Source organism: Artemia franciscana, chromosome 3 (assembly GCF_032884065.1).
Source record: "Artemia franciscana chromosome 3, ASM3288406v1, whole genome shotgun sequence".
NCBI classification, from domain to species: domain Eukaryota; kingdom Metazoa; phylum Arthropoda; class Branchiopoda; order Anostraca; family Artemiidae; genus Artemia; species Artemia franciscana.
In genome coordinates this window covers 34,431,205-34,452,694 of record NC_088865.1, presented here as the reverse complement: position 1 = coordinate 34,452,694, position 21,490 = coordinate 34,431,205, and the positions used below count along the sequence as shown (strand labels likewise).

General features: G+C 35.0%; 1 protein-coding gene across 1 annotated transcript in view; it reads left to right on the top strand.

Moving 5' to 3' along the window:
- Positions 1-21,490, top strand: part of LOC136025209 (transient-receptor-potential-like protein) — a 92,153-nt gene that overhangs the window by 58,989 nt on the left and 11,674 nt on the right. Inside the window, exons 13-16 of the mRNA XM_065701016.1 lie at positions 1,219-1,386; positions 4,893-5,118; positions 10,690-10,915; positions 19,416-19,558. Coding sequence (XP_065557088.1) covers positions 1,219-1,386; positions 4,893-5,118; positions 10,690-10,915; positions 19,416-19,558 — 763 coding nt within the window. The remainder of the gene's footprint in view (positions 1-1,218; positions 1,387-4,892; positions 5,119-10,689; positions 10,916-19,415; positions 19,559-21,490) is intronic.

The window sequence follows — 21,490 nt, the reverse complement described above, 5'->3', positions numbered from 1 at the left end:
CACGATTTCATTATAATTATATCCCTGTTTCAGTTCTTTTCTCTCTTCTCTAAAATTACACATATTTTCTATATGAAAATCAAATTTTATTGGTAACTATAAATTTTATACAAATTTTATACAACTTAGATCAACCAGTAGTAGATTCTTTCAAGATTCTTGCAGTGTATCTAGAATTTTCAAACTACCGTTTTGTTGAGTTTCAGTTTCATTAACAAGATTAGCCCCTACTTATTGTTTACTACCTTAAATGGTTTGATAAAGGCATCCTAGTTGCCATACCAACGATAAATAGAATCGACCTTATGGTAGAGGGCTAAAACAAGGATACCGTAGGCCTAAATTTTCTTCCCTCATGAACTAGAAACAATTTGAAAAATAGTCCATAAAAGTTGTAGCAAAATATGCTAATGTTTAATTTTGCTTACTCTTATGTCACAAATATGTTACTCTATGTTACTGATATGTTACTCTTATGATACTCTTATGTTACAGAGCATAAATAATTAGTGTGCATCGTTTAAAGGCTAGGAATGAATCTAGTGTGTGTCATTGTACATGTTTTAGTACATGATTAACTATAGCTTTATCATTTACTGTATTATCATGAACTCATACTCCAAACAAGAGAACCCGAAGTTATTTTCCCTCATGGATTCGGACATCTCGCCCTTTGGGGTTTAAGCATTCTGATACCGATAACGCGATTTCTTTTTGTAGCAGGATGTGAAATGCTAATGGTAGTAGGCATATACGTAGCACGTAAGAGATTACGTAGAACGTAAGAGATTCGTAATAATCGCTATAGCAAAGAGTTTTTTCAATTTCTTCATAATTTATTTATTTTCCAGACAATCTGTGTATTTCGTTTTATTTTATTTATGCCCCTTGCTTAAAATATTCTCAAATATTTTACCTGAGTTACAACAATATTAAGCCAAATAAAGGGTTTTTGGACCGCACTACCATTTCATTTAAAACTAAGAAGCAGGCTAAAATTAAGCAACTAATAATTGTTGCAATTACTTTCTTTTTAGCTATTCGCCCGATTATTCTTTTTGTTTGTTTCTGAAAAAAATCTTATTCAAGAGAAAGAGTAACTCTAAAACCCTAACTTCTCCCCTCAGCGGCCCCTCTTACCGGATTCTTATGACTTTCTTCAGTGTTAAAGCTTGTATTCCATTCATGTTAGATGATTTTAATGTAAGTTTCTTTTAGGAGCATGCCGACAAAGAATGGAAATTTGCACGTTCAAGACTCTGGCTTTCATATTTTGAAGAAGGTGGAACTTTACCTCCTCCGTTTATCCTCCTGCCAACACCAAAATATATTATGAAGCTGCTTGGTATGAGTGAGAAAGAGAAAATGAGGCGACAATCTAGCCGGGTATTGCACTAACATTAACAATATTTCTTCTTTTTTTTAATATCACGACAGTGAGATTACATGAGTACAAATTAAAGTTTCTATTTCGAATTTAAAATAAGATTTTCAAGAGTATCAGTTGATTCTTCTAAAATATTTTAAAGTTAAGTTTAATAGGTACATTTTTACAGTTTGAATTGGTAATGATGTAAATTTTAAAAACTTGTTACAAATTGTATAAACCAATAATGCAACATGAACCAATTGTCACTGTTTCCTGAATTTTCCTTTGAACAGCTATAAGAAAAATCGTGTTGAATAGTTTCATAACAATGCCAAATAGGGTGGCTACTTTTCTATCAGGATAACAAAATACAACACATAAATTGTAATATTTGACACAGTTACCATAAAGGACAGAATAGGGTCAAAGCACGAAATACTCTCCTATCTGCACTGCAAGACAAAAAGGCCAGAAAATCTCTTGAGAAAGAAAAAATGTACTACCTTAAAAGGCCAAAATTTACTTGAGTGAAACCTGTTTTAACAAAGGTATAATGTCATTCTGCCCTTAAATAAGACTGTTTTATGTTCCCATTCCGTAACACAGGCTCCGTAACGTAAGAACAGAGCACGGTCTACGATTGATATGCTAAAAATAATTCGTCAATACATGGTAAGCTTACGTGGCAAGAAATTACCGGAATGCTTTCCCCTTATACACTCGAAGACAAGTAAGAAGAAAAATGGTTTGAGGAAGAAGCTCGCAGTTAAAATTAAACAAATGTATTATCCTCTCGAAAAAAATAACCCGTTTTATGCAGAATTAAGGCTCAATTATAGCAGTAGTATTGAGTGAACTGTCATCAACGAGAGCGACTAGAACGCCCTCATCCGTTGATGGATGATAGTATTAACAGTACTAGGTAGTAAACTGTTTTTTAGTAACACTAACAAATTCAAACATGGTCCCTTGCCTTGAAGCAGCTAGTGAAAACAACTATACAAAGTTGGCGAAGCTGCATCGACCGCAGATGAACAGACTTGGGCCCATACGAGTCCAGTATTCTTCCATTCTTTCAAAAAGGCTTAAACGTTGTGAGAAGATAGGATAGATTTTGGGCCAGATTACAGATTTGGTTCAAAACAAGAACTGATGAGAAGTGTAAGAACGGCAACCAGATTGACTAGAGATGGAGCAGTGATGGATGTACAGTGACTTCAGTGGGTAATGGGACGTTCAGCCTATGCTCAATTTAATCTTCTGAAGCAAAAACTAACGATTGTTTCATATCACCCAAGTGACAAACACAAACAGTCTGGTATTTCAAGGCACCAGATGGACTGCAGAGATACTCAACAGTTATTGACTCTGTCGAGCAGTCTTCTCTTTTGGAGGATGATGTACTTTCGCTTCAAAGCCTTGCTGCTTGCATGACTGCTGCAGAAAACATGACCGCCGAAAAGCAGGGAAAGTCAGGAAGATTTTTGACGGAATTCTATGGAAATCTCTGAAGGAGTACTCGTTAAGTGGAAGAATTCGGCAGTCATTATGATGGCAAAACAAAAAAGATGGGGGATAAATCCATCGATTAGACGCTTCTTTGCAGTTTCAGCGTCTTCTAACTATTTCTATAAACTTTAATGAAGAATCTTCATTTAAATGTAATCTTTGCTCCTATCCTAATATATCTAAGCTTTGCCAATCTTTAGCCCATAAATGAAGCTGACCACCTAAATAGAAGAATGTCTTTCGTGCAAAAAGAATAAAGTCCATTTCACCAATTGACTTGCTGATAGTTTAAGAGACAAAGGCCCAATAATCGTCCAAATAAAGCTGATGCTGACTTGCTTACTGTTCTTAAGGTGGTTGAGTGTTTGAACACTTGGGATACTGCAGTTATCGGTGACGATACCGACTTGTTGGTGTTGTTACTTTGTCATTTTATGCCTGAGCAACACACGGTCTACTTGCACAGTGAGCCTAAGACAACAAATTCAGGTGCAGCTTGGGACATCGAAGACACTCTTATGAAGGTTGGGACTGAACCCTACAAACTTTCTTGTTCACACAATTTTTCACTAAGACACAACTTTCTTTCTACATGTACTTGGCAAAAGATTTGCGCTTAAGCAGCTGAGAGGCCGCGAACAGTCAAGGGAAAATGCTTCAGTATTTATATATTTTGTTTTGGAAAATCTACTAATAATCTCGACATTTATCGACACCGAGTTTTTTTTAGCAGAAAGTAGCAACGTCTATAGCTTTTGCCCATCCCCAAGATCTACCTCCTACTTCGGCAGCAGCAAAAGTTCACTGTTTTCGAACCTATCTTCAAGTACAAGATTGGATTTGCATTAGAGCCCTTCCCTTGATCCTGAAAATTAGGAATGAAGACTTAAGAACGGCATGCTGTACTTTGTCTTCATGCATCGTCCAGCAGCACCAAAGCGGAAATTTTCAAAGTCAGGAAGAGTGGTAGTAAGAGATCCTTTAAAAGTGACCGGTGCAGCTGTCATCAAAATAGCATCAAATGCAACAATGCATGCAAATCTTGCAAAGGAACTAGTTGTTCTAATTCTCAGGTCCAGATCAAAGATGAAGAAGACATGTGACTAATTAATAATCTCCAATCCTTTTACAGTTTCAAATTATATAGGATTTTTTGTTCAAATTAAAATGAATTATTTAGCTAGTTGTGAGAAGTTACTTATTGGATTTTAAGAATTTGGAGTGGTCATTCTACGCACGCTACTCCTAGCTAAATCTATTCAAGGCCTCCCTCTTTACACTCTCCCAGGAAGTTTCCATTTCTTTTAAATATTTATTTCTGACATCCTCCCAACACAGACGAGGAAGACCTGCTTTCCGTGTAGCCCAGACGGTTGGCCAAAAAGGACAATTTTCGGCAATCTGTTATCTTTGATCCGCAGAACGTGGCCTAGCCATCTCAACCTTTTTTTCATTATAACCCTAGAAAGCGGGATTGAACCACATTTTTCGTACAACCTACTATTTGAAATTCAGTCAGTCAGCCGGGTGAACAATCCTTAGGCGTTTTCTCTGGGACACATCTAGTAAATTTTCGTCTGCTTTTTGGAGCGCCCATGATTCAGAGCCAGATTTGATCACTGTCATCACTTTATCTTCCAATATTCTAATCTTGGTTTGCAGACTTATCTTCCTATTCTTCCAAACTTTTGTTAACTGTGAAAAAAGACCCTGAGCCTTAGCTCAGGCTAGCTCTACTTTTAGCATCTTCACTGCTCCCACTGTCTTTACTAATAATACTATCAAGGCAAGTGAAGCTGCCCACCTGATCAATCTTTTTGTTACCCAACGTCACCCTTTCATCTTCACTTATTCCTAGCCTTAGTGACTTACTCTTGTTAACGTTAATTTTCAAACAACTTCTAGCACCCTAAACTCGCAAAACCTCTAAAATTTATTCAAAAGTTGTTTTCCTTTGACAAATATATTTATTTTTCATTTAACACTAAAAGATTCTAACTACCTTTTGTTTCAGAGAAGAAGCAGCAGAATCAGAGAACGAGATTTTCGCTATGCTGCTGTTATGAGATCATTAGTCTGGAGATTCGTCACAAATATGCATAGACAAAATGAAAATGCCGAAGTTACTGAAGATGATATAAGTGAAGTTAAAGGCGATATCTCTTCCTTGAGATTTGAGCTCATTGACATTTTTAGGAAAAATAACATGGATGTGTCTGCTGCTTCCAAGAACACTCAAGGTTAGTCAAATAAGACAGAACAGCACTTTTATAAAAAATAAAAATTCTAACAAACCACCCAAAAGGTTTTGTCAACAGTGGCTAGGTTAGATTAAAAAAATCACCAGAAGCAAATTATACAGAAAGACATAATATCAAAGAAAATAATGTCGAGAAAAGGGAAAAAGAGACAGGTACAGAGAGGAATCCAAAAATATAGTTCAGCTACCACAGTCTGCAAATACAGCCTAAAAACTCCATAGAAAGTTGAACTCAAAAACTAGCTAAATTCAACAATGTTAATCCAGAATTAACACAAGAATTAACAAGAATGTACCCACCAAAATACCACTACTACACATTGACACAGGGCTACGTGATGTGAAGGAACTAATTATACTCACCAATATTCACGGAAAAGAAGAAGTTGAAAGGGTAATAAGCAGAAAACTAAGGATTTTCTATAGTGAATAAACTATAGAAGAGATCAGGTAGAAAAGTTTTGACTTAGAGAAGAAACAAAAAAGCTATGATGAAAAGCTAGTAATTGATACTTGTCTGAAAAAGCGCATGAACATTAATTTACACCATGTGTTACAAAAAAAAACACACCAAAAAACTGCAATTTAATACATTAAAACGTTCAAAATATTCAATACGTGGTTTTTTTTTTAGCTCTTTTCTCTCATATGATGTTATACTTGCACATGCTAAAAGCCTTTTTGGGAAATGGTTAATGCAATAGTCGACTTTCACATAATTTTACGAGCAAATACACACACTTAGTTCCAAAATAGAAAAATTGAATAAACTAAACTACTTCTATGCATAATATTGCAGCTAACACCTGTGATGACTTAAAGGGAAGAGAAGGTAACCAAGGCAAAGTGCCTCTGGTGCCGGTGGGTGCGGAACGAAGTTTTTTTTTTCATAAATTGACAGTGCTAGTAATTTGGCAGATCATGTGCAGTGGTTACGGGGGGTCAAGACTAATGTTTGCGGGTGCCATAAACCTTAGGAAGGATCTGGAAACTAATTGGCCTTCCCAATTCCTCTACACAAAAGAAATTCTTATCACTGTATAGACTATCCACTCATTATACAAATCATATTGTTTAAAATATTAGTATATATGCTTGCGTAGGCTAAGTAAAAGATGATATATCTACCGTGTTAGATTCTTAACCTCTTTTCTCTGGCTAAGCCACATAGAATAGATAATCGGAGGAATTTTAGGAACGGGAAGTCAGGTTGCCAGTGCTAAATTTAGAACCGATTTTGAGCGACAAAATATACTGCGGAGACCTGCGGATATTTTGTGTCCTTTGTACTCCCAGACACTCCCGTGGTCCTAAAGAGGATTAGGGCATTATTTCGTGATAGTAAAGAAAACAGTAAAGAAATTTATACAACTTTAGGGGGAGACCAGAAAACCCCCACTTCGAAGACAAAAGACAGCTATCTTGACAGGCAAAATCTACAGTTCCGAGAATTTTAGGACAAAATTTTAAGCCCTCTATCTAAAAAAACACAACAGTTTCTATTTTTGCCGTGATAGATGCTCAAATAAGTGCCGAAAACAAAGGTCCGGGTAGTATTTGTCCCCTCCCCCTGTAAGAAATCTCCTGTTGTGGCTCATAATGTCCCACTCCCTTTTCCAGTTCTGTGCTGGTAGTATGTGAATGTAATGTTTATGCTGCATATGAAACATTCTAGCAATGTAATGGGTGCTATCACCGCCAAAACCTATAATCAAGGCATATACTAAAATTATTCTTAGGAACCAAGGGGATTAAATTTTAATTTCTACTCTCCTGTCCCTTTCTTGAATCTCATTCTATATTTGTCTGAAGGTTCAATGAGACTTAAGAGGCTTGGGCATTAAAACGAACTACTTAAGACATCTGCTATCCCCCTCCACTTTTCTACAAAACTACTAAAGGGACTTACTACCCTTTCTTTATAATATCTGATGCGGAGTTCTACATAACTGAACATAATTTTATGAAAAATTAAGTGAATCAACTTAATTAAATGGAGCATTTAGACAAATATCTATATTGACAGTTTATCTTGTTTATACTACCTGACTTTTCAGGAACGAACCAACCATCGTGTTCCTCTGTTACAGGGAAGCTCAATACATAGTTTTTTGGTAGTTCTAAGTCGATTAGCAATATTGAAACTCTAATCGGATATCGAATTGGCCCTCTTTGGTGAGATTCAGTGTTTGTGCCAAAAAATGATAAAAACGCAACTTTTCTGTATCTCAATCTTTTTGGCCAATTAAAAAGAGTATTATAACCTTAAAAATCTGTTCAAATTAGCTTCTGCCAACCTTCTGGGACCATTTCTTTAATATCATCACCCCTGGGAAAAATAAAAATAAAATAAAAACAGATTATTCCAAAATTCCATGTTTTTGTATATAGGAACTTTTTCCATTACATTAGGGGCTCTCTGAACCTAATGTTGTGGTTCAATCAAGACAACTCAAGACAATTAAGATAATCAAGACAACTTTTTTTGGGGTAGGGGTAGGGGTCTCCTTTCATCGAAAAATAGGCATATTTTCTCAGGTTGGTAGCCATTGATGGGTAAACTAAAACTTAGGGAATATTATGCATTTCGAGCCAATAGGAAGATCAACTATGTTTCACCGTTTGAAAAGTCGTTTGTAAATCATTTCAAAGTTCGAGGACATACTACCACGTGGGTCACACTTTTCACTAGACATGTTAAAGTCTTCACTTACTATCTTCCTTTGTTGAATTGAATAAAAAATAATTTCCAGGTGAAAGTGAAGTGCAGCCTTTAAACTTAAAAAAACAGAAATTATTACGTATATGATTGGGTCGCCCCTCCTCAGCATTAAACTCTTCACGCTACAGTTTTCAGTACTTTTTTAAAGCATCATATTGTTCTAAATAAATGAACCTTGTGTTTCAAGAGTCGCTCTTAGGGAATTAGACCAAAGTTCAGACTTTGGCGTTGAAAAATCGGTGACCCTTCTCATATATGGAATAATTTCTGTTTGTTTTAAGTTTTAATGTTTGTTCTTGCTTTCAGTTAAAAAAACTTTTTTGTTTTTATTTTGTTTTTTACTGTGATCACTTTCAAATGCTGCCAAGAAATCTTGATTCACCTTCACGGAAAAATTCACCATCCCATGGAAAGATCGTCTGGACAATTCAATCCCGGTAAAAATTTACCCCAGACAATTACCCTCAACATCTCCTCACGTGAAATTTAGTCGGCAAAGAGAAAGTGGGCCAAATAAAAAAAATTGTTACAAAATTCTGGCAGATTCTCCCAGTGCAAAAAAAATCGTTGATAAGTTTCCCCCCAAAAAATATTACCCATAGAAAATCCCTTAGCAGAAAAATCACCAACCCCCCCAAGCGGAAAAATTTATGCGTACATCCCAATAGCAAATACTATACGTAAAAACCGGGCGAATTTAAACAAATTATAAATTTCCCCAGGGGCTGTGTGGGGTCATGTTATCTCCCAAGTTATAGTTATTAGGTCGTTGAGCTATGTTGAACAAAATGGCTATCTCAAAATTCTGATCAGACGATTTTGGCAAAAAAAGGTGGTAGGGGCCAAGTTGCCCTCCAGTCTTTTTGGTCATTTAGAAGTTCTGTCAGAATAAGCACTCTTCTGATGTGCTACGACTATGGGGTTAATACGATCACCACTGGGCAAAAAAAACAAAAAAACAAATAAACACACATCCTTGATCTTTCTTCTGGAAAAAACAACAACAAATTAACACATTTGCGCAGATAGGAGCTTGAAGCCTCTACAAAAGGGTTATCTGATACGCTGAATCTGATGGTATCATTTCCATTAAGATTTTTTGACTTTTAGGGAATGATTGCCCACTTTTCCAAAATCCAGAAATTTCTCTCAGGCTCGTAGCTAGGGCCGGATTTAAAGCGTTGAGGCCTCTAGACCCAAGTGTTTTTGACGCTCAGTATTTATACCATAGGATGGAGGATTAGTTGTCAAGAAAATTATCTTCATGATGATAATTTTTATTATATCACAAAATAATGTTACTTATGATTTTAAATTAAGAATCAAATGATTGTACGTTGGGGGCATTAAGTAAATTAAATAAATCAACAAGGTATAGGAAATAAGTTTAATTCCTTCATAGCTGGTAATATATAAGTAAATGTACGAATTATAAATTATTATGTAAATAGGACTTTTTATCTTCAAAACCAATGCCTTCCGCCTTTTTTTTGCGCGAAGGTGTCTATGATATCATCGTATGGCATCTTTTGAATAGGCTTTCCTGTGATAGTGAGCAGGGACAATGATGTCAATCTGTCGTGGTTGATTGAAAATCTGATATAGTTCTTCACCCAACAAAAAGCGGAGAAGGATCTTTCTCCAGTGCTGTTTGTGGCAGGCACACTGAGAACCATTCTTAAGGCAATGTCAATATTTGGATAAATATCAACCGCATCAAAATGACGCGAAACTGTTTCTCTGAAGTCACCACTTCGAGGTACAGATGTGCCACTTTGTAGTTTATCCAGTTAAAATGTCATAAGTTTTATATCCTCCAATTTTCGATTACAAAATAAAATTTTCTTTAAATTATCTTTGATATACCGTTGACTTTTGAATTATCGACTTCGTGGAAGTGATAAAAAAAACTTGAAACCCATGGTTGATTAGAGTAAACCCCAGACTGGTAGTCTCTGTAAGAGGAAATGCTGGCATTTTTCGGAATTGTATAAGAATGATTCTTTTCAGTTTTGGATGACCATGTCTATCATCCATCCTAGACCTTATGAAAGCCTCGTACTTCGAACAAGTCACCACTTCGAGGTATTGACGTGCCATTTTATGGTTTATCTAAATTAAAATTTTCATCATTTTTGTGTCATCAATTTTCGATTACAAAACAAGATTTTCTTAAGGTGTTTAAGTTATTTTCTTTTATATTTCTTCTTGAGTCTTTTAATGCTCTTCAATGAGTCTTGGGGTTTCAAGTCCAATCCTGATATTTTTTAAGGAGTCAAGCCGGTGTTTTCAGAATGATTTGTGAAATAAAAAAAATTGTAAAGTGACTAATCAGTACTCATTATCATTTTCGGTTTTATTGTCATCTCCTATTATTATTCAAAAACATTATTCAAAAACATTATGAACAAGCTGAAATTATAAAACTGCTGAAATTTTAGAAAGAAAAGAATTTCTGGGAACAAACTTCTTGCTCATTAGCAAGAATAACTGTTAATTGTCTATAGTGTCATTAAAAATTTATTTTTGCAGTTTGTCTGTTGAAGAACAAGCTAAAAACAAAGTTAATTTTTTTTAAAAGAATATAAGCTAGAAAGATTTAACATGGAACTATTTCTTGGAAGCTATATAGAAGCTACTTCATTGAAAAACTATGGATATGAACTTGAAATGACACGTGGTCATTGAATTCTATCCACGAAGTTCAAATAGAGATATTTTTCACGCAGAAATAAGTCAAGCCATAAGAAAAAAAGTACCAACACTGCTCAGTGCTTTCTTTAATTGAACCCGTTTCAAACTTTTTACAGTGATTTTTTCCAAATTTAGCTGCTGTTGGTCGAAAGATGAGAGTCTGGGAACGAAGGCTTTTGAGAGATTTCCATGTAGTTAGCGTTGCTGGAGAAGAGGCTGACGACATTATGACACCAACAACCGAAACTGATCTTAACGACCCTGCAGAAAAATTTAAAAAGCTCGCTATAATGGCAGTTCGCCTGAATAAAGAAGAAGGTGGTTCAAATCAAGTTGGATCAGGAAAAAACATAAAAATGCTGTAAGCTCTTCTTCTTGATAACTATTTAAAATCATTTTTTTTCTACGAACAAAACCGTAGAATATAGCCAGTTCTTATACCACTTCTTATCGTTTTTTACGCCTTTTTGCACTCCCTCTGGAGCCAGATTGGGCTAATCATTTTGTGCCCTGAATTTTTAGATTTTTGCAAACTAGGGATTTTTCGGCATGTCGCTAATGTGTTCCAAGATACAAGACACTTGTCAGATTTAAATTGGAGCAATTCATTTGCATTTCTTTTTCTATTTATGCAACATATATCTTATTCATCATAGTTTTCGATGTATCAAACAGTTCGGGATGACGAGCTTTAAATAAGGAACGAATCGATCCAATAGTAATTGAACCTGAAAAACGGCCAAAAATTCATTAGATTTTAAATTCATTTAAGTTTAGTGTTCCGAATAAAAAGCTACGGGCCTGAGAAGCCTTGCCTAAGTTTGGGAAAATAGGCAAAACTCTCCCAAAGCGTTATATGATCTTAACAAAAATCACACCATCAGACTCAGCATATTATATAACCCAGCTTTGGAGGTTCCAAGCTCCTATCTATAAAAATGTGTAACTATGTTTTTTTCCCCAGAAGGAAGATCACGGTTGCGTGTTTTATTCATTTTTCCAAGGGGTAACCGTCTTTGTTTATTTATCAGGAGGTGATTTTCTGGGGATATTTTCCATGTAAACGATTTTTTGGGGGGATAAAAATTTCTGGGAGAATTTTACACAAGAAATTTTACTTAGGTTACTCGGTTGCCTGTGAGCATAAGCAAATTCAGCCCCCCCCCCTTTTTTGCATTCAAGTCCAGTCGATATTGTCCGTCATGATTCAAACCAAAAACATCGATCACCCGTTAGTTCTATGTCTATTTTTCCAATTTCTATCATAAAATGGATGGATGGATGATAGACTATCCATCAAAAAGTCAAAATGACATCATTTCTTATATAATCTTGAAAAAGGCTTATGCCAGCTTTGCCTCTCACTCAGACTACTTATCTTGGCTTTGTCTTCAATTGGCCATTGTCTCGATGGCAATTTGATTTTAATTCAAGTTCCTGGCATGATTTGAAAAATGTCAAAAATTAAATTTAAAAAAAAACAAGTTTTATAACTGAAAGTAAGGAGCAAAATATAAACTACAATTAACAAAAATTATTCTGTACTAGCTGTTGGTGTGGCGCGAAGCGCCACACCAACACCTAGTTGGTGGGGGTGCTTTGCCCCCCCCCCCTCCCCCTCGCGCGTAAGTCCTTAAGCACCGCTGTAGTTGTGTCCCTGTGTCCCACCTGTGAATATAGATATATATATATATATATATATATATATATATATATATATATATATATATATATATATATATATATATATATATATATATATATATATATATATATATATATATATATATATATATATATATATATATATATATATATATATATATATGTTTTTAACTACGTAAAACTTGCGAATAAACAACATTCTTCGCTGTCCGATTGTCTGTGCATATACAAAGTCTTATATACTTGTAATAACGTCATATGCAAAAGCTCTTTTTACAAACAAACGAACATGCATACATACAACTTATTTTTATAAAGAGAGATAAATAGATAGATATACATATACAATACAATTTAACTACGTTAAACTTGTGAATATACAACATTCTTCGCTGTCCCATTGTCTGTGCATATAAATAGATTGTCAGGTTTACCGACCCTCGAACATGCAACATACAATTGTCCATGGGAAAAACAATCTGTATCTATACCGCATTTTTCGAATGATTGCCCTTGAGCTTTGTTGATGGTGATTGCAAATGCTAATCGAATTGGGAACTGCAATCTTTTAAATTGAAAAAGCAGATCCGTTGGAATCATGGGAATGCGAGAATAAGAACAGCCTCACCCTCAAAAGGCCCTGTCAAGATTGTTGCCTCTATTACGTTTTCCATTGTTTTATTTTACGGCAAGTCGCGTGCCATTGCAAAGCTTTGGTGGGTTGATATTTCGTAACATTATTATTGGTACGCCTATTTTTAGTTGTACCACGTGTGTTGGAAACCCTGGAAGATCCAGGGAATTTAAAAATTCAGATGGATAATTAACCGCATCATTTGGTTCTAGAACTAATCTAATATTGTTGATTTCGGGGACTTCTTTATTCTGGGCTGCCAGAATCGCTCGTTCACTTAGCCATTTATGATTTTTATAATTGGTTAGAATATTCGGAAACACCTTTTCAACCAATTCATTTTTGGACGTCACTAAATTACAGAATTCAGCAGGCAGTTGTATACGTCCTGAAATTGAGTCTATTGGGAGCTTTCCGTTTCCAATTGCCAGCAATTGATCTGAAAATGTTTGACCAGAGTCATCGTTTTGCAATCGGACACGCATATTTGTAGTTAATCTTAATCTCTTTACGTGTGCCGATAAATTAGAATTTTTCAGTGTCCCAAATTATAAGTTTGCATTGCTGCAATACTTTACCTATCCCAGATGATTTGGATATATTGCACGTGGGAGTTTCTGTAGAATGAAAATTCAGAGGCAATTTCAAAGCGGAATGAGCAGTTTTTCCACCAGACAGCAACGTTGCGGCTATTCCGGATGACGCAATTGCCAACGCTATGTCATTTTTTGATCGAATTGATGCCAGACTCAATTTTACCACAAACATTTTACCAGTAACTCCTGGCACCTCCAAAAATAATATTTCTCTAACGTTATTATCGACACAATGCATTATCTTATCATAAATGTCCTTTTGCTCAGACGTTAACTTAGAAATATTATTTTGTACATACGAAACTAGATCACTCGTGTTGTAGCTTTGTTCATGATCCAATTCTACACGTGTCGAAACAGCAGCGTTACGATTAGGTGAAGGCATTCCCAAGAGGTTTGTTTGCCATACATAAGCACAAATCTTCAGTAATACCTAAAGTGTAGTTATAAATTTCTGATGTAAAATCAAAAGTCATATCTGACATCTCCAACCGTTTTCGATGAAGTATATCCTTGGCCATTTTCGATTTATATTTTTCCCATAACTCTGTAGGAGCTGAAGGAGAGCAGGTTGTTAGGATGATTCCAAACGATGCACGAATTTGACTTGGATTTGACGTTTCGCACGCGTCATTGATGCAGTTATCCCACTGTCGGTCATTCTCCAATAATTTCAGAGCTTGGCATGTGCTAGGGTAAGTGTCATGTATAGTACCGTTTACAGTTCTCAAATACTCAAAGGACGTCGGACCGGGTAATTCACCAAAAGCAGGCGGAGAAAGAAGAATTTATGTTGATTCGGGTGAATGGTGTAGAGTCTTCCTATCGTGGTATCTTTGAAGATGGTAGGTTGGCCGTCGACTGACTTAGCCTGTTTTCGACATTCAAATGATTTATTTTTTAGCATTCTACGTGTAACACGAAGGCACTTCAGTGTACAGTAGTTTTTTTGCAAAAGAATCATTTTGACCTAACCAATAGAAAGCAGTTAACGTTGTACCTGGTGGATTCAGGGCTCTTTGTTGCACGTTGGATTCTGAAAAATAAACACGTTGACCATTCTGTAAATGTACCACTAAGTGAACAACAGCTGGACTTCGTTCATGTATCGGAAATGAAAGAATTCGCCAAACAGCTTCATTACTGCTTATGTATCTTCCAGCCTGATATTGTTCGATTTCATCGATATCACTGATTTTGGATTGCAGGCCAAAAACTGCCATATCGCTGCCTTTGGTGACGTATTTACATATGTATTTGATTGCCTTTACGGAGTTACGGTATTCAACTTTTATGTGTGCAAATGTTTTTGACAATAAAGGTGAATATGGAACAACCCACTGATTATCTACTTCGATGGTGGTACCGTTATACTTCTTTATTATTGTTGTTTTACCGTCATCTTCAGTTAATCTTCTTCTATATTTCCTTTGGCCATGCATGGTGATTTTTCATTCAGTGCACCGCAAGGTCCATGTATCATATTTTTTACCACAATATCATATAAGCCCTTATCGACATTTTTATCAGGAATTTCAGCGGAAATCACATCGTCAACTTCATTAGAAGTAATTATATCATGTAGCCAGATCAGTATATGTGCGTGTGGCAATCCTCGTTTTTGCCATTCTACTGAGTACATCCAGCATCGCACTGACCCAAACACTTTAAGTTTTACTATGTAGTTTATCAGGGATTTCAAATTTTGCCGGAAGACACGGGCCGTAATGTCATGTCTATGAACCGCCGATTGTCCTTGAAGTAAAAACTGCTATATCTCGTTCTAAGATTGATTACATGTAAATGCAATAAATAAATCTGGAAGACCATATAGGCAAACATAGGCAATAGCATCTTAAGCATATTCATGCATATGACGGGGACTAGCAGCATATGACGAAGGTAAAATCGTTAATCTTCCAACGTTAGTGGTATTACCGTCATTTATAACTGCATCTCGCAAATGAATGTATTTTTCGGAGCTGAGCTTGGTCTGATTCAGACGGATAAATAGCAAACATTCTGATTCAATCTTTGCATACATATCAACGATGTATTGGTGGAACAAGTGACGGCATTTTAAAATACAATTATTTTCATTGTGACGAATCATTAGTCTATAGGAATAATAATTCATTGCGCTGCATTTCTTATCCGTTTGTTTGTTAGTGGATGGATCTATAAATTTATTATTAAAGTAATAGCCGTCGGCTCCATCTCAAAAAATGATAAGATATTGTAGGGCCATCGTAGCATCGATGAGTTTCAGCAATTCTTACCAACTGAGCGTTTGGCTTATGAAGAATAATACCTCGAGGTAAAAACTGATCACCAACCATAACGATTGCCACTTCGTCGATAGTTGGAGCATTGTATCTACGCACATGTTGGCCAGTAGGTGTTTTGTCAGCAGAAATAACAATTTTATGCGTATCAGTAGGCATCAAATCGATTGCTGTTTAGAACAGGCGCACTAAATCATTATTTTCGTGGAAAATATGTTGCAATTGGGAAACGATAGTCCTTTCAACGTCGGGAGAAATTTCGCAACGTGCATTCAATTCAGAATTGCTATCACTGATAAAGTAAAGTTGTAAAAATTTATGATTCTCACCTGAGAATGGTAGAAGGGACCCTGCTCTATGATAAATTTGTCCTTTTACTTTAAAGTAGGCATAACATATTCCCATTTTTTCACCATTAAATTTCAAGGCCTTGCAATAGGGACAAATTTTAGACATAGTCCCGATTTGAACACATCTACTCAAGCTATAATCATCGAATGGGCTGTACCTGAATGCCAGGCAATAATTTTCAGGTTGGTTTTGTGATTCCTCGGCATGCTTTCCTTTGGCATTATCTCTTTGAGCCGCTAGCCTGTTTTCACGTTGTTCTTGTGATTCCTCGGCACGATTTTTTTGGTAATTTCTCTTTGAGACGCAAGCCTGTTTTCAGGCTGTTCTTGTGATTCCTCGGCCGCCTTTCTTTTCTAATTTTCTCTATTAGCCGCTTGTTCTTGTGATTCCTCGGCACGATTTCTTTTGGTAATTTCTCTTTGAGACGCAAGCCTGTTTTCACGCTGTTCTTGTGATTCATCGGCACGCTTTCTTTTCTTAATTTCTCTATTAGCCGCAAGCCTTTTGGCATTAACTGTTTGAGCAGCTTCCTCAGCTGTTTCTTCTGCCATTGTAGGATCTATACTAAAATTTCTCTTTGAATTAACTCTTTGAGCAGCTTCCTCGGCAAGCTTTCTTCTGGTAATTTCTCTTTGAGCCGCAAGCCTGTTTTCAGGTTGTTGTTGTGATTCCTCGGCACGATTTTTTTGGGTTAATTTCTCTTTTAGCCGCTAGCCTGTTTTCACATTGTTCTTGTGATTCCTCGACACATTTTTTCTTGGTAATTTCTCTTTGAGACGCAAGCCTGTTTTCACGCTGTTCTTGTGATTCCTCGGCACGCTTTCTTTTCTTACTTTCTCTATTAGCCGCAAGCCTTTTGGTATTAACTCTTTGAGAAGCTTCCTCGGCTGCTTCTTCTGCCATTGTTGGATTTATACTAAAATTTCTCTTTGAATTAACTCTTTGAGCAGCTTCCTCGGCTGTTTCTTCTGTCATTGTAAGATTTATACTAAAATTTCTCTTTGAATCACTCTCTTATATACTTATAATGACGTCATATACAAAGCCTTTGACGTCATATGCAAAGCCTTATATGCTTATGATGACGTCATATGCGGACAAACACACAAACATACTTATAATGACGTTATATGTGGACAAACACACAAACATGGACAAAAACATAAACATACAACTTATATATATATATATATATATATATATATATATATATATATATATATATATATATATATATATATATATATATATATATGTAGGAGGCTCTGCCTCTTCCTAAACCCTCGCTCTTTACATTAGACTTAAATTTTTGTCACGACTCTTTAAGAGAGACAGCTCAAACACAAGGCCCGTTGAATAGGAGGAAGTATCTCGAAATAACTTTAAGACTTTTGTATAATGAGCAAGGGCTGAGGAAGGGTACCCCTCATATTCGCAACATTTTCATTTTGCTTAAGTTTTACCTTTTTTCTGTAATTTCAATTGATAAAACTTTTTTTTATTCAATTCAAGAAAGGAATCGTAAAATTCGGAGTATGCTTTTGAAACTTGTATTTTCCAAGTTCAAATACTCAACAAGCAGCTACGAATAAAGTTTTGGTCACCAAACGCTGGTGTCTTGTTAGCATCCAAAAATTTTATCCTTGGGGTTCTTATATAGCGTGGCAATATTTTCTATATGAATACTTAGTATTTTAGCTAGAAAATGATTTAAATAATTTTGAAGTAGAACTTATTGGAGTAGAGATATTGGAGTACTGTGTAACTATCCAGTGTTCACTGATGAAACAATTTAAAGCACAACTTTAACATAAATACTCTATTAAGATTTGTTTATCAGTGAAATACGTGGATCCTTGTTTTATTCATAATTTTATAGCTTGAATATATAGAAGATAGTCCATTAGCTACAATATGTGGAAAATAGTTTCAATACACGAGCGGTTAAACAGCCACCACGAATTGTCGTATTATTATAACTGCTATTAGAATTGCTACTAGAATCAGAACTATAATTAGGATTAAAATCTAGATAACTAGAATTTCATTATTAACGCTATTGCAAAAAATTTTTACCAGAGACAAAACCTACTACCTGAAAAAAAATCTTAGAAAATATTGCTAATTGCTAAGAAACCTGAGGAAACCGTGGTGAAGAAATTACAAGAAGTTCATGAAAAACATACCGTCTGTAATTTATCAAAGAATAATGCGGCCATGATTTTACAGTGAAATGCTGTTATATATATATATATATATATATATATATATATATATATATATATATATATATATATATATATATATATATATATATATACATATATATATATATATATATATATATATATATATATATATATATATATATATAATATATAATATATTTATATATATAATATATAATATATATGTATACATGTATGTATTTGGATACGGACTTGAATAAAATGTCTTGTCGTTTTAAATTTATCAGGGTTTTATTGCTTTTGCTTCACTTTTAATGACAAGCAATTTAACCAATTGCTTGTTTTGTTCCTGTTTTAATACAATTTCAGCTTTTTTTTAACGCTACAACATATTTTTCTTCTTTGTGTTTGTCTCTCACTCTTTGCGATCTCCTATACACTACTCCTTTTTCGTTCCATAAACTAACAATTTTGTTAAATACACAATTTTACTTTATATGCTTTTTGGAGCATGAATTTGTTTGTGCCAGAACTTTAACTAGATTTTTGCTTTAATTGAAGAAATTAAAGCTCTGGCGGGCTTTACCAGGAAATTATCAATTTTTGGTGTAATCAAAATCAGCTTCATCAACTTTGTCAATCAAAGTCGATCAAGATTCGTATGCAGGTCCTGTTAAAATAGCACTTAGACTTTTTGGTTTCAGAAGGATAGCCTCAAAAAGGAAGAACTCCGTATTTCACAAGCTGATTACGAAGGAAGCTAAAGCAAGGAAAAGAAAAGAATTTGCTTACATAAACAAATTTACATTACATACCAAAAAGATTTGGTGAAATGGTTTATGTTTAGAAACCTAATGCAAATTGCCTTTGCTATTACGATTTCCATTAATAGTTCGAATCAAGTATTAAAATCAGCAAATAATCCAGTTAAATTAAAAATATTTTGAAGCGTTTCCGTTACTTGTGAGCGTAAAGACTATGCACAATATCTACCTAAATATCTAGCAACGTTAATATTGCTAGATATTTCATCTAGCAGTATTCCAACTGTGTTGCCGAGATTGACTTCTACACAGTCAACAAAAATTTTATTCCTGTCTGTAGAGCCCTTTCCTTCAAATGATCATGCATATCTTTGTAGGTCACAGATTGGACGTTCAACAAGTACAGATTCATTTAAAAGCTGCCAAAACTTGAAAAAAGCAATGGCTGAAGCTAAAAAGCTAGCTGTCTTGCAGCCAACTCCCGAGGCTTCCCCAAGGTTGAGTCCAATTCCAACACCAGGTTTGTTTTCAGTCTAGGGTTCACAATTTATCAGTTTTATTTCCTGTATCAGCAATATTCACTGCAATACAAGACAAAAAAATATGCATTGTAAAGACTATACATTTTAGCTTGTAACGTAATATGAGTTTTTTTTTTTTTTTTTTTTTTTTTTTTTTTTTTTTTTTTTTTTTTTTTAACTAAGCATGCTGGAGAGCTTAGGCTAGAAAAGAATATATATGGAATTTCTTATTATTTATATTTTTTATACCAGAAGTTTCAAGTCGATATTATTCGTGAATAAAAGAACTAACATTACGCATAGTAGTAGACTAAATTTTACTAACTGATAGCACGAGCCTGAAGCAACAAGGAAGAATATGGTAAAAACAATATTTGGAAGTAAATGGAATGTCAGGATATTACAAAAAGTATTTTCCTTGAAAAATACTCATTATCAAAACTACGATTCTATAAAAATTGATTTTGATGTTCAAGGTGGTCTGTAGAGCCTAGGATTTAGCCAGCGTTGCCAGTCAACTTTTTCAATTTCATGCAAGGTTTGATAATCACAGTTTAAATGAGAATAGATTAGGTTTGTTTAGATGAGGTTTGGTCAGGTTATGTTAGGTTACTTTAGGTTTTTAACTCATTTCTGATATTTAGAACCAAATTTAACCTAACCTAATGTAACCAAAACTAAAAATAATTTAACCTAACCTAAATTTTACTTTTACCATCACAGCTTGCATAAGACTGAAAAAGCTGAATCGCAAAGATAATTAAAGCCAAGTGGAGAAAAGTTAAGTTCTAATATTCACTGGTGAATGTCGATCGACAATAACCAGATTTAGAAAATTCACGGTATATATATATATATATATATATATATATATATATATATATATATATATATATATATATATATATATATATATATAATATATATATATATATATATATATATAAATAAGTTGTTTGTCTAGGTGTCTGTCGAGTGACGTCATGTCATCATGTCATGTCGTCATGAAGTTAGTTGTCGTCATTGTTATGACGATGACGTCATTAAAGGTATTTAAGAAAATCGTTCAAAGACAAATTTTTAATTGTAAGAAGATCGTGGACGGAAAAATGTTTAATTGTAAAATGACTGAAGAACCTACAATGGCAACAGCCGAGGAAACTGCTAAAAAAAAAGCTGCCAAAAAAAAGCTTCCAAAAAGGAAGCTGCTGCACAAAAAAAACTAAAAAGAAAAAAGAAAAAAACTAAAAAACACGAAAAAAAGGTAAAAAACAAAAAAAAAACTAAAAAGAAAAAAAGGGGAAAAACACAATAATTTATTTCATCGTATACCAATTCAAAAACGAATGTACATACAGACCGGGACACCGGGACACAAATGACGACCGGGACACAGGGAATATAAATGACGACCGTGACACAGGGACACAACTACAATGGAGACGCCGGGGGGGCACAGGGGAATATATAAACGACGGGGACACAGGGAATGTTCAATTAGCAATCACCATCAACAAAGCTCAAGGGCAATCATTAGAATCATGAGGTATAACTAAAAAAACAAAAAAAAGGTAAATAACTAAAAACTAAAAAAAGACCAATTCAAAAACGAACGTATATACAGACCGGGACATCGGGACACAAATGACGACCGGGACACCGGGACACAGGGAATATAAATGACGACCGGGACACTCAAAGAGAAATTACAGACTGGGACACCGGGACACAAATGACGACCGGAACACAGGGAATATAAATGACGACCGGGACACAGGGACACAACTATAACGGGGACTCCGGGGGGCACAGGGGGACATATAAATGACGACGGCGACACAGGGAATGTTCGATTAGCAATCACAATCAACAAAGCTCAAGGGCAATCATTAGAATCATGAGGTATAGATCTGAATACGGATTGTTTTTCC